General features: G+C 34.5%; 1 protein-coding gene across 7 annotated transcripts in view; it reads right to left on the bottom strand.

The window, feature by feature from the left end:
* The window catches only part of LOC117173462 (allatostatins), a 386,079-nt gene that overhangs the window by 1,477 nt on the left and 369,218 nt on the right, over positions 1-15,384 (bottom strand). For 6 of the 7 annotated variants that reach the window (XM_033362052.1, XM_033362047.1, XM_033362050.1 and 3 more), the window contains one exon: positions 1,621-1,878. In XM_033362052.1, the coding sequence (XP_033217943.1) occupies positions 1,621-1,833 (213 nt within the window). In that variant the 5' untranslated portion in view covers positions 1,834-1,878. Of the gene's footprint in view, positions 1-1,620; positions 1,879-3,915; positions 4,011-15,384 lie in introns of those variants that run through there. The other variant, XM_033362053.1, reaches the window with a different exon arrangement.

The following is a 15,384-nucleotide window of genomic DNA, read 5'->3' on the forward strand; positions in this document are numbered from 1 at the left end:
GCGCATACTTTGAATAAAATATTTGTTATCATTCTCTTGAAATAAATGTGTTTTTTTCTTGAAAAAATACCGGTTTCATATGTATACACCTGGTACATTGATTTCATGCACCGGTCTTATAATCATAAGGTAGCAGTATTAATAAAATAAAATAGTGGTAAGGGTAAACAAATTATTGCTAACAACTGATTACCTTCCCTAAGAGTAACGCAATCTTTCAGGTGGTGGAAGCGATTAATAATTAAATTGGACGAAGCACCTGAAGAAGATAAACTAAAGGAAGCGCATTGGAAAGTGCAGCACTAGGTGTACCAAATTCTCGGAAGTACTGACATGCTTCCCTTAATCGGGAAAGACACTGTAGGTTCACAAGAGTCTAAAAAGAGATTTGGGTCAGCATTTCGAAGCTCTTATTATTTAGACCCTCTACCTACACACAGAGCTCTGAAAAAAGTGATTTTTATTCCACTAGCTACTGAATTCAATGAAGTAGAGCTGGATGAGCTGATAGGGGAAATCTCGAAAGTGATTGACACGATACCCCGAGAGGAGCGAAGAATTGGCTGTTGACGAGCAGGACATTCTTCAGGCTCAAAGAGGGACTGAGCGTGATGGTATAGGGGACTGAATGCCTTCAAAGCATATAAAGAAACCTTTCGAGAGTACCTAGTGTTCAGAGACGCTCTGACTGAGTTAATCAACGACAAAGGTGGAAAGCTTACTGATAAATACACACTATGTTAGGGGCGTTTTGGCGCTTCTAAGTACGCTCATAAGATCCTACAATAGCGACTTGCCGAAGACGAAGATGAGCGTTTGAACCACCTAATGATAGTCGACCTCACAGGTTCACAGGTTCAACCATCCGCGAGGAGAAATGCGTGAGCGAGAATGGCCTCTTAAACACCTGTGAATAACATGGAAAGACAGCGAAATGATTTTTATTCCTGATCCAGTGATAGAGGGCCAAACTACTCCTAAAGATTTCTGGCCGACGATTTTAATGACCATAATATTGAAGACGCTAGATAAGCTGTTCGAGGCATACATGATCTAACACCAGCCTGCAATTTGGTGGATACGAAGCACTCTATGCCAAAGAAATCTCGAAACCAGATTAATATCATTTGGGCTTCAAGTCTCAACACTGAAAGCTCCCCTTTGATCGGGACGACGCTTCTGCCAAGACACATCGAGTGCCAATCATGTAAGCTCTATGGCGTAAAGTATTTTTAAATAAATATATCTATAATTAAGTTTCACCCCCATGCACTATAGAGTATTGGCCTTTGGTGTTCAAAAAAAGCGTTTTCTGTAGAGGGTACTTTGAAAAAATTGAATGTAATACTATAAAAAATCAAAGAAATAAATCAACAAAAGTGAATCAATTAATTTCTGTTAGGTTTCAGCATAAATCCGTTTACGGCTTTTCATTAGGGATACAATAGTGACTCCTGTGCCACGTGGAACTTGTGACAAGTTAAGTCAAATTTCCTTAAATGCCCTTTTCGAAAGTATTTCTGAATCATGTTCATTTCAAGAAATTAATTGAAAATATTATCGTACTAATAATTGCTAATATGTACGTAAATAAAATAAAAGAGTTCTACAATAACATACCTTTCCAATGCCGAAGTTGTAAACAGGTAGTCTTTTATACTCAGAAACGTAGGTGTATCTCTTTTGTGGTAAATTCTGAGCAGAAAGACTGTTAGAAACGTAGTCGATATATTCATTATTTACGTTTTCAAATGACGATCTCGCGTCCAATGCTATGGAAAAGCAGCCAAGAATAGTCATCACGCAAAATACAAACATTTTTATAGATATCATTATTGTATGGGTACTGGATAACACTTCAGTCGTATGAAAGTGCTTCTGAAACATCATAACAAGCAAAATGTTAAATTAATTCATTTTTTCAAACAAACAACAAAATTGAGATACGAGCTAATGAAAAGTTTACCAGTTTTACTTGATTTATTATATACAAACAAATTTTTGAAGATGACAGTGGTTATACAGGGTGTCCCACAACCTGTGGGACAACGGGCAATGGTGGGTAGACAACGACAAAATAAGACAAAAATTTAAATACAAGAATGTTGTGCGGTCATTTGTTTAGAAACTGCAGAGCAACAAAATTCCGTGTAGGCGTGACGCCGCGCGTAGTGTGAGTGCCGGTTAGAGCCAGGGAGGTGGGCGGCGTCCCGGCGAAAGCGGAACTTATATTACGCGCGGCGTCATACCTACACGGAACTTTGTTGCTCTGTAGTTTCTAAACAAATGACCACACAACATTCTTGTATTTGAATTTGTGTCTTATTTTTTTTGGTCTATCCACCATTGCCCGTTGTCCCACAGGTGGTGGGGCATCCTGTATAATATCTCTATTACAGTATCATTTCTAATTTCATATTATTTTTTGTTACCAAAAGCTAAACCTACGTGAAAGTCGTCATGTTTGATGCACCCCTCGGAAAAATAGTTCGCATTTTCTTTTACTACCAAAATTGTATAACCCTTAAACATTTTCTGAATTTTTATGTATATGAAACTTATGGAACAAATAACAAACTATAATATGCGAAAGCCTTTTCACTTCTAAATATATCTTCCTAACTGCTCTCTAGACCCCTTTTTAGCTCAGCTTATATAAACATCCGTTCATCGTCAAGCTGACTGCCCGCTTAAACATTCTTATTGCTCGTCCAGCATTTTGAACTGGTCTCTCAACTGGCGTATTGCATAGATGCCCGCCTAAACTATATAAATGCCCGCTAAACCACCTATACATTACCTATTTAGGCAGGTTAACCTTCGCATCCGCCCGCTCAGCATTCCTTAGTGCCGTGCAACCTCGTGAATAGGGTTTTTGAATTTGAAAATTAAAAAAAAAGTTCTTTTTGTTCCAAAATTGTGGCAAAATTTTAATATAGTCAGTTCATATTAGTAAAGAGTTATACAAAATCAGAAAAAGAATAAAGTAATCTGTATAATTGAAAATTTCTTTAAAGTGTGCAAAAAACTATGTTTTTTTTATTGACTTACATGTAAAAATGTTGAAAAAAGTTGAATATTTGGAATCTGAAAATTTTTTCATCCTAAAACAAGAAACGTGTTATAATTTTTCTTTTTCGGAAAACACATGTTTTTTATTTAGAATTTTTAGTTTTTTAAAATATATTTTCATCCTGATTTTGAAACTTTTGAGTTACCGCAAACAAATTTTTTTTCGTGAAAGCAACATAATAAAATGTTTTTTAAAATAAGCTTAACGAGATTTAGGTTCAACATATGTCACCTGTCGCGAAAAAATGTACCTAAGGGTGAATTTACCAATTTTACAGAAGAACCAAGTAAAAGGCAGCTCAAAACGAGCTTTTTAGTCAGAATGGGCTTCCAAGCCAACTTTACAACTCTTCTCAATGATTAAGTGGTTGTCAGAAATTTATTGCGTTAACGCTATTAGAAAATGAGAACATGAAGTTTCTAAAACTGCAATAAACAAAAAATTGATTTTTTCCGCTTAGATACCATTTCTCCCGTCAGGTCACATATTTAGCTTTTTCCAGCCCACAAATATTTCCAACTTGGCCGAAAATATTCGATTAAATCTAGCATTTTTACTGAGCTCTATTCATAAAATGCCCACCTTGTTTCTATAAGTGCCTGCTGAACCACCTTTCACTTTCCATTTAAATTCCCTAATTTCCCACTTAATTTATAAAACTGTATTTGAGATTCTGGCCCCAATTTGAATATTTTCTTCTGATTCCTTGTTTAAGCCATGTAAATATTATTCTCTTTAGTTGGACAGAGCCGGGTCATCGATTATATGTTCATATTTTGTTATACAGTAAAAAATAAGGAACAATAGCACTGATGATCAATGTTAGCTGTGTGTGCACTTACGCGGCCCAGTCATCCACACGCTTCAAACCGGCTCGAGGTAGACACCGTGGAGCGCGTCGAATTTTCTCGTAACGAATGACGCTTTCATAGTTATGAGAGGCAGGCCAATTACAAAAACTAAAATTGCGAAGGAATCGATTGATTACATTTTAATTAGCAGAATTAGTTTATTTATATAATTTGAAAAAAATAAAAAAATGTATGAAAATCAATTAATATTTGCAGTAATAATAGAAATATTAAAGAGTATACAAAAGTACAGCCAGACACATCGTAGCATGTTGAATCATGTGGAACGAATGCTCCTTTCATTGTTATGACATTCAGGTTGGTGACGAAATCTAACCTCTCAAAGGATGGCTTGATTTAAGTTTAATCATCAGAATAACGTTTATCTATCTAGTTTATTCATTTAATTGAAAGAAAGTGAAAAAATATTCGTGAAAATCCGTTAATAATTGAAGTTATCATGAAAAAGATTAAGAATATACAAATTTGTTTCTTTGTCGAAAACTTGACACCTACTCCCTCAGTCTGAATAATAAATACTTAATTAAAAAGTACTGCATAAGAAGCGTTATTAAATTCGAATAATAAGGTTTATTAAATGAATGACAAGTTTGCTTTTTAAAATAGTGAGAAAAACTTACTAAAGTAATGACAGTCAAACCTTGTTTATTGCAACTCTCTCGAAACGCTAACATCTCGTCTATTGCACCTTGAGAGTTGACCTTGCAACTCTACGTATACGTTAGGTGTCTCACAATACATTCCCGCTTCCCCGCCTTCATTGGCTCTACGGAAAATGTGACAGTCATTGATGGGAGTAAGCGAAGTTGCGATAGACGAGTATCTTGGCTTGCAATAAACAAGACTTGCAATAAACGAGTGTTGCAACAAATGATACTTGACTGTACTAATCGACTTCGGTCGATAAAAATTATCATTTTTACTTTGTGTACTTGAATTTCGAATAATGAGCATTGATATAAGGTTAAAATGCATATATTTAATTTAAAAAATGAGGTTAAAGAAATTAATGGTAAATATTTTATCCTTATATAAGCTGAAAAAATGATTAAAATTAATAATTTTGAAACAGGTAACAGCATCCTTAAATCGCAGATTTTCACACCTTTGTATTCGGTAAATTTCACTTCGCGTGTTTTAAAGTTCGAATCCAGGTTTTGGTAAAACATTTCAATTAAATAGAACCACCGAATTCTGGTGATGACTAATTTTTTCAATTTCCGATATGCCTTTTTAACTTTTATATAATTTTCATATCATTTTTAAAATGAAGAAATAATTATACTTGAAAAACCGCTGCCGAAATTATTCTCATTTTCATTCAGACTTGTGACATTTTTATTTCAGCTCTTGTCATATTTTACAAAAATATCATTTTTCCAATTTGAATGTTATCTTTACAATTCAAACAAAAACTGCACGTCCTATGAGAAAATTATTCACAAAAAGTGTGTATCAGTTTTCACTCTTTTTTGGAATAACAACTTTTGTTCATTCATGTTTTTCATAGTTTGCATCGTTTGTCCAAAAATTGCACTTTTTTATTTTTAACTTTTCGACGATTCAAATAAAAACCTCGTATTCTATTAAAAAAAACAATCAATAACATATTTGTAGCTCTTTTTTGGATGAACAACTTTTGTCTTCTTATTTTTGTTTCACAGCTCGTGTCGATTGTCCTTAATTTAATTTAATTATTTTCAATGCTGGTTTTTACGAATAAATAAAAAACTAAGGGTTCGGTAAGAAAGAGATTAATTAAAAAAATTGTAAATATTTTTATAGTGGATTGAGAAAACCATACTTCTGAATCAATGAAATATTGGTTTGAAGCGTCAAACGGCGCATTCACGCTTGGCCAAATACATATACTATAAATTCAAAAGCATATGTTATTTATTTTAAAAAAATTTAAGCCTTAACTGAAGATGGCATATGACCAATAGTAAAATACTGTAAAGTTAACCACACATGAAATTTGGAGCATTCGATATATCCTATACATTGACAGTATCATGCTTTAAATTCCGAAGTGTGATGCTACTGTTGCAATACTAAAAATGTTTAACAATCCTATTACCTCAAGTTTCAGATTCAAAGAAGGAAAATATTAAATCAAATGTAAAATACATTTGTATTTTCGATTGTTTGCACCTTTCTCTAATTTCGCAGACAATACATTTTTTAGCATGTTCCTAACAATTTTTGAAAAAAATTGCATTTTAATAAATGAAACCTCAGTTTTTCCGGGAGAACACTCTTTCCAATTTCGAAAGTAAATTTTTCTATATTAAATTGTTCTATGATAAGTTGTTCTATAATAAATTGTTTTGGAACTTTTTTCGCGTTTGAAATGTACTTCAAAAAAAACGTTAGATGGATTAAAAATATTTGATTAATTATTTAAGAAAATCGTATAATGATTGTAAATTTTTTTAAATTTTTAGTTGTAGTTCATTATTATATTATTTGTATGTGTATTAAAGAACTCAAATGGCCATAACCTTCAAAACTTTCTCACTTCTTGAATAAAATCTCCTAATTCGAAATTTAAACTTTTAAATTGAAAGCATCACCTTCTGAAAATGGCACAGTCTTTGAATTAATTTTTTTAATAATCATACGCAGCATGGCGACTTAACCGGGAAACCGGAAAAGATCTGGAATTTAATTAAAAAATCAAGAATTCATTTCAGTTTTATTGAAAATTATTTCCTTCAACTGAAAATTTGAATGTGCATTTTTGGCTGAAAATTATTCTTTTCTTGTTCAAAATTCATCAATTGGGGTAAAAATTTGTCTTTATTATTTAAAAATTTAAATTCAGCTATTCCGTTGAGAATCCACATATTTGGTCAAATATCGATTTTTTTGTAGTAAAAGATGTCTTTCTTTGCAAGTTAATCTTCATGTCTAATAATTCTTTTGTGTGTGTGTGTTAAATTTCAAAGATTACTGTTTAATCTTTATCATTTTAGTTAAAAATGTAGTTTTTAGCTCGGAAGTAAAATTACTTGGCTCGTAATTGGTACTTGGCCCTATTTTTTAACCAAATTGAAATAAGTTCTTGGTGTTTTAATTAAATTCCCGGTCTTTTCCCGATCTTTCCCGGTTTCCCGGTTAAGTCGCCACCCTGCGTATGATTTAAAAAAAATAACTTTAAGAAGTGTACCATTTTAAGAAGGCGATGCTTTTCATTTAAAAGTTTAAATTTCAAATTAGGATTGTTTATCCTAAAAGTGAGAAAATTTTGAAGGTTGTGCCACTTAAGTTCTTTAATACACTTACAAAGAATATAATAATGAACTGCAACTTCAATTATCACTATAAAAATGAATAATTTTACTGTCGGCATTCGATTTCTGTTAAATATATTTAATAAATTGTACAGAGAGGTAAGGAATTCGAAATTAATCTAAATATTAGGTGCGCAACTAACCAAGCTTAGACATATGGTAAAAAAACCGTGTTGACACATCAGTGATTTTATTTGGGCGCAATATACTTTTGGTTGTGTGAAAATGGTTGATTTTGTGCGGCTAAAGCGGGTCGAGAGCACCAACAAGTTTGCGGAGAAGTAAAACAACGTGCCGTGACTGGTTCCGTCGCTTCAAAGACGATGATTTCCATGTTGACGACCGTCTGCGTAAAGAAAGGGCTAAAACCTTCAAAGACGCCGAATTGGAGGCATTGCTCAATGAGGATCCGTACCAAACGCAAAAATTGCTTGATTCAGAATTAATAGTCACCCACCACCGCCATTTTTAAGCGATTGCATGCGTTGGGAATGATTAAAAAACAAGGAACTTGAGTTCCTTATGATTTGTGCCATTTTGTGAAATTTGACCGTCGTTTTTTTGCCTGTGAAAAACTGCTTTAGCTGCAAAAAACGAAGGGTTTTCATCATTCCATCGTGACGGGTGATGAAAAATGGATTCATTACAGCAACCCAAAGAGAAGAAAGTCATGGGGACTGCCCGGTCATGCTTTTACGTCGTCGGCTTCGCCGAATATTTATGCGTCAACACTTCCTGCAAATGACGATTGTTTGGCACAAAATCAAACATTTTAACACAGCCAAAAGTACATGATGTCAAAATAAAATCACTAATGTGTCAACACGGTTTTTTTACGATATGTCTAAACTTGGTTCATGAAGTTTTGAATGTCAAAATCGACCAGCACTCACTGCTGGAGCCATTTATTGGCATACAGCGGAAACTTAGGTGCGCACCTAATAAATGATTAGCATAATTCAGTTTTTAAAATTATTTATAATTATTTTTCGATTTTTTTTTAATAGTCAAATATTTTTTATTCATTTAACTTTCATTTTGTAGTACAGTTCAAACGTGAATAAAACTTTTGGAAACAATTTACAGCATTGCGCTCTTCAGCAATTATGTTTATTTCTATTTTATATTACTCATATATATTTTATATACTTGGGATAACTTTGTAAAAATTATTTCCTTCTGCTTTAAAAATTCTCAGATAATAGTCGACATAACACTTGAAATTTCAAATAAAGTCAGCTGGCTGTATGTGGGTGGAAAACCCGTCAGCTAACCTATTATACATTGCCGAGCGTCGCTCACGAGACATTTCACTGCCTCAGCTGACAGGTTTTCCACCCACATATAGCCACCTGACGATTATTTTTATAAAAGATACGATTTTAATTATCAATTGACGAAGTTTTAAGTGGAAGGAAATCATTGCATTAATTTTTTTTGTTTACATGTTTCCATAACCAGCTGACGGGTTTGCCACCTGCATTGAGCCAGCTGACGATTTTTGTTGTTGAAATATTATACGAACTATCATCTCACAAAGTTTCAAGCGGATGAAAATCATTGAAAACTTCTTTTTTTACACGTTGGGGTGGCTGTCATTGCCCCACCTACCCTAAGTTCCGCAGCATACGCTAACTGTGCTTACAACACACCTATCTGAAGCATTCCTCAAAGTATTAGGCATGGAACCTCATACGAAACCAACCTTCTCTGAATGAAACGGAAGAGGAGAGGAGAGAAAGAAGGGAAGAAGAAAACCGTATGGTATCTATAGGGAAGTATCCTAAGGGGCAGAAGCAAAGCTTTAAGAACGCACGTTCATCTTCGCTTCCTGCTTTGGGAATCGAACCCGCGCCAGCGTGGCTGCCAAGGCTGCATTTTTGGAACAAAAGACAATCACTATACCATCTAAGCTACGATGAGTCCCTCAAATTAATCTTCTCGTTTGTAAAATCAACTACTTCAATCGATGTTGAACAACTTTGTTAAAAATGAATTTCTGGATTGAAGATTCATCATTTTTGTTAAAAATTTATCTCTTTGGTTGAAAGTTCAACCATTTTCTGAACAATTAATTATTTTCAGATCAAAGTTGAACTATTTCATTCAAAATTCCTATATTTTTGGTATTCTGTTTGCTTCAAAAGCCTTCTGTTTCGTTAAGCAAAAGTTCACCTGTTTGGGTTGAAAATATTCTACTTTCATGCAAATTTAACAATTTGATCAATAATCCATCGGAATCTTTTGCTTTATCTATATCGATATTTAGTCTCTTGAAAACAACAAAAATACTTAGATTTAATGAATGCTTCTCGCAATGGATTATTGTCACAAAATGACTATTTTTAACAGGAAGTCAGCCATGCAACTAGTGTCATAAATTTTTCTGAAATTGTTGCGTACCTTATATCTGATAACATTCATGATATTGATTACACAGACCGAGAAAATTTTACGAAAGTCAAAAGCCAGAAAGCAGACCAAACATTTCCGAAGGATTTTGATGCGCTGAATCCGAATCCGAACTCAAAATTTCTACCGTACGTCAGCTTTTCAAGATATCCTAACCTAAATGTGCAAAAAACGCGTTTTTTAGCTGTTTTTGAGGTTATGTAACTGTACAAGAAAAATGTCTACCACAAAGCTAATATGGAATTTGAAAGTACTAATCTCCCCCTTTCAAACCTACTTGGACTTATTAGGATATCTTTATTTTTCACTAAAATATTGTAATTTGAAATTTTTTATTTTAGCGTTTTAACCCATTAACGCTGAGGTGTTCAGATTTATACAACGCATTCTCTATTGCTGACCGTAAGATATTTTTTCTTCAAAATATTATCTCAGCGGTTTTCGTGGGTGCCCTTTCTATTTCCGGTGTCAGTTTTTTGTTACAAACCCTAAAAGATCCAATTCGGCGGCCACAATTTAGGGCTTTAAAAAAGGACAAAGGATCCCGCACAAAATATCAATAAAAAAGCATACAGTCGTTTGGAACCAAACTTTGCACATTGATAAAACAATAAAAAATATGGAACCCGTGTCTTTCCATTTCTACGGAAGCCGTTTCCTAGGGGTAGAAACCACCCCTAACAAGCCACAAGCATGCTAACTCACCTGACTCTGGAACAATAAGTTTAGTCGCATATTTTTCTTGAAATAATGAAGTTCCATGCCATAAGTTGGTTAACCCACCTGACTGCTAATCCACCTAAACCCAGAAATCACTCCTACTAAATCATAAGCAGGCTAACCCACCTAACCCTGGGAGCAGCGAATTTATTCGTTTACATTTCGTGAAATAATTGAATTCCACACTATAAGTGGGCTAACCTTGAAATAAAAATTTTAAATTTAGAGTATTAACCCATTAACGCCGAGATGGTATGCCATTGTCCCTTGGAAATGTTATCTAAAGGATTTTCAGGGGTTTCTTTTCGATTGACTCAGTTTTTTGTAATAACTCCTAGATGAGCGAATATAGAAAACAGTTAGGGCTTTAAAAAAATTACTATTATGATTCATTCAATATTGTAAATTTACTTAGGATTTTCCAGCTTACTACGGCTGGACTTGGCATTATCCAGCTAAGAAAGAAAGGACTTAATATTTTCCAGTCAATTGAGGCAAGACTTTATATTGCACAGCCAATCAAGGAAAGACTTACGAATGCCCATTCAGTTAAGGGAAGACTTGGGATTGTCCAGCTACGCAAGAAAGTACTTAATATTTTCCAGCAAATTGAGGCAAGGCTTTAGATTGCCCAGCCAATCAAGGAAAGACTTTAGATTGCCCAGCCAATTAAGGAAAGACTTCGAATTTTCCAGCCAATCAAGCAAAGACTTTGAATTTCTCAGCCAATAAAGGCAAGACTTTGTATCGCCCAGCCAGTCAAGGCAAGACTTTGAATCGCCCAGTCAGTCAAGACAAGACTTTGAATCGTCCAGCCAGTCAAGGCAAGACTTACGATTGCCCATTCAGTTAAGGCAAGACTTTGAATCGTCCAGCCAGTCAAGGTAAGACTTACGATTGCCCATGCAGTCAAGGAAAGACTTGGGATTGTCCAGCTACGCAAGGAAGTACTTAATATTTTCTAGCCAATTAATGCAAGACTTTAGATTGCCCAGCCAATCAAGGAAAGACTTTGAATTTCCCAGCCAATAAAGGCAAGACATTGTATCGCCCAGCCAGTCAAGGCAAGACTTTGAATCGCCCAGTCAGTCAAGACAAGACTTTGAATCATCCAGCCAGTCAAGGCAAGACTTACGATTTCCCATTCAGTTAAGGCAAGACTTACGATTGTATGTCCAATGAAGGTGAAACTAATTGCTTGTTTTCTTATGGAAACGTTCGCGCTTCATGTCAAACGATCGTTGAAGAGACTTTCGTTCATGACTACTAGGGTCATTATCATTTCTTTGCAAAGACCAGCAATAGTCGGCCATCATTTTCACATTGCATCGACCTTGATAATGTTGTTTTTTTTTGGTGGAAGTCTTCATGAAAACATTCGTCCATTTCTTCACTAAATGCTCCAACATTTTCTGGGAAATAATCTAAATGAGATTTGAGAAAATGTAATTTCATACTCATCAGATAACCTAATCTTTTTAAATTCTCTAACATACTAGATACAATAATTCTAAACTATGAATCTCGATTTTTTTTTCTTATATCAGGCCCAACAAAAATACCTTCCTTAACTTTGGCATCACTTGAATGCGTAAATGTAGATCTGATATAATTGAAATATTCTCCATTGGTCTACAGGGCTTTCACAAATTGCTTCATTAGCACTAGTTTTATATGGAGTGGTGGCAATAATACTTTCTTTTTGTCAACAAGACTTTCATAAAGAACATTATACGGACCAACTGTCCACTCTAATCTGTCTGGCCATTTCTCCGTTATCCAATGTTCATCCCTTGCACGAATGTCCCAAAGGCAAAGAAAACAAGGGTATTTAATGTTTCCTGATTGTAATGCTATTATAAGATTTGTCATTTTGAAGTCACTACAAATAAGCTAATTATGGACATTGTATTTTATTTTTATCATAAGTAATTGAAAGTATCATAAGATTCTTTCAGTGTAGTTGAGTGACCTACTGGAATTGCAGCGTACTTATTTCCATTATGTAATAGTACTGCTTTCAGACTTTCTGTAGACGAATCTATGAAAAGACGCCAATCCTCTGGCGTATATAAGTTTATTTTATATAAATTAATGAGTCCTTCGATATCATTACAATACACAATCCCACTGTCCATTGAAAATTACTTGATAAACTTTTCTTCTGTATTTTTGTAACAGTTACTCTAGTGCCAGGTAACAATAGTTTCCTCTCTTTGAGTCTTGAAGCGCAAAGCTCAGCTTTATCTTTTGGAATATCAAGGTCACGTATAAAACCGTATAATCCATCTTGGTCAAAAAATTTAGGGCTTTCATCATTTGATTCTTCCCAAGAAGAATCTTCAGTTGCATTAGGATCGTCAGTATCCATTGCTTCGTGAGTTGATCGGTCACTTTTGCTTGCAGAGTTATTTCTAATACCAATCTTAGCTGGTGTAACACTTTCTACATCAAGGTAAGCGACCTTCTCGAAATACTTTTTAGAAAAACCTCCTTTTTGCATAAGCAAAAGTAACAATCAATATCATGATCGTTGGGCTCATGCCAAACGGTGGTTGAATAACATTCTGCGTCTTGGTAATTTCATCTTCCCAATTTGACAAATTTAATCTACAAGCATGACAAATTGAGGTTAGTACCCACGGTTTATCCAAATTTTTCATTCAAGTCCCATAACAGTTGAAGTATGACGTTTTTATCGAATCATTAATTAATCGACGGTATTTGTCCGTTTTATATTTTCCACCAACGTGACAAAACGTATTAACTTTCTTAGCGCAAGGAGTTCTTGAACTCATTTTTTTCCTTATAATGAACAGTAACGTGGAAATTCTAAAACTCACTATATACAAAAATCACGATCGACACGAAATGTAACCGCTAGACAGATTTCAAATACAAAAAGAATTTTATTACCTACACATCCAACCGTTAGCCCGCCACTCAAACGTGATTAGGATATCTTGAAGACCTGACGTACAGGGGCAACTTTGAGATTGGATTCGGATTTAGCGCATCAAAATCCTTCGGAAATGTTAGGTCTGGTCTCTGGCTGTACAATTTGTCGGCCTGTGTTATTCTTCATAAACCCTCTTTCTCTATTGTTTATACCAATTTTATAAACAATATAATTTTTATAAATCTCATAAATATTTATTTATTTTCGTCTAAAAAATAGGTATGAGAAGCGGTTCGATTGTGAGGACGTTTTTGTTTTTGGCTCATAAATTTTGACCAAGTACATATTATTTGGACATATGGGTATCTATGGAAAGCTAGAGATCTTAGCTAACTATTAATACAGGAACTAAACCGATTCCGTCGAATATAAGATTTTGTTTAATTTCGTAAAGTGGTAATTTTTGAGAACAAAAATTTTTTTGGTTCTTTTGTGAGCACCCTTTGAAAATCCGCTTAAAATGGAGAAATATGAAGAAAAACCACCACGAATATAAAGAAGGGAATGTTTATTCATATAGAAAGCCTGAAAAGACATTCTTCGTCTGTAAGATCCTAGAGAATGCAGAAAGATTCATTAATGAACGAAAGAGAGTGTGAGTTAATTTATCTAATATTAGTCTTATGTAATGTCAAAATCTATGTGGGCCCACTTATTTTTCGATACTATAAGACTGTCTAGGCTTAATTATTACTTAGTCGATATTTTAATTTAATTACTAATTTCATCCATATCATTGTTCGTTTTTCAATATTTAAATGTAACCAACATATTGTGAAGGTTTTTCAGGTTCTCACGCGTTGGAAGGACATCTGCCTTGGAGAAAACTCCCTGAGTTTTAAAATCTATCTAATTTTATTATATGGTAGAAGCAAATACCAACAAACGAGGGTTGTTAATTTCGAAACTCTCTACCCGTTTTTCCATTAACTCCCATCATAAACATAATCCCAAAAACCTTGATTCGATCATGTACAAGCCCATAGTCTTTTAATACCCTGACCCCTAATTAATAAACCTCCAATGAAGAAAAGACAATTTGTATCGTTTAAGACTTGAAAGAGTAGAGGAATTTCTTCCTCGTAAAATAGGCGTAATAAACCTATTGCACTAAACCGCACACTCCGAGTCCCCACTCGACTTTATGGCGACATCTGCTAACCAGGCGCCGTTTGGGTCCAGGTCCTGTAAATATTCTGCTGACCGATAAGGACAAGGTCCCGTAGTAATTTTCCCTCTCTACGAACCACGAAGCTTTCCTTCCACTTTCCCTTCAAAAACCATCCCCGTTCTTTTAATTGGCCGAGAATTGAGAAAGGTGCAATCCTTTGAGATGTTTTGTTAGGAGCTAGAGCAAATTTTGAAATGGGAAGCCGCAAAAACGTCAGTTGTAGTTTAGCTTTCAAGCAACTAAGGTCCTGACTTGTTCTTGCAGTTGGAGACATCCTCCTAGATCAGACTCTCTGTCTGAGTTAGGAAGCGGGTTAACAATTGCTCCCTATGTCAATCTCTTAGCTTCTTCAATTATTTGTGTTTGCCCGGAAAACTCCCTGCTTGAGTAACACCGGTAGTTTTTAAGTAATTCATCTTATCACCGATTACTCCAGAGCAGATAATCTTCTCGACTCCTGGAAACCAGTTTCGTCCGTAATGAAGTAAGTTTTGTCATCAAATTAAATAGCTAATTTCATTTTCTTACTCTTCGCCGCATCAGCCTTCTTTATTTGAAAATACAGAGTGTGGACGATTTTTTTTATCTTGATAGTACAGGGATCCATTTTAGTGAATCCTTTCCAACCACTCGGGAACGGATTTTCAGCAAATTTCAAATTCAGAAAAAGATTCCCCCCTGCTGGCCTCAACTGCTTAAAAATAAAATTTTTTTTTTCGATTTTACTTCAAATTTCCACAACTTGGATAGAATTTTTGTTCGACTGAAAATCTTCTCGTTCTAAAACTCAAATCTTTTTAAAATTTGGTTTTTATTTTGAATGTTCATCTCTTATTATAAAAATATATTTGCTCAGTTAAATTTAATCTGTGTTGGTTAAA

Source organism: Belonocnema kinseyi, chromosome 5, assembly GCF_010883055.1.
Source record: "Belonocnema kinseyi isolate 2016_QV_RU_SX_M_011 chromosome 5, B_treatae_v1, whole genome shotgun sequence".
NCBI classification, from domain to species: Eukaryota; Metazoa; Arthropoda; class Insecta; order Hymenoptera; family Cynipidae; genus Belonocnema; species Belonocnema kinseyi.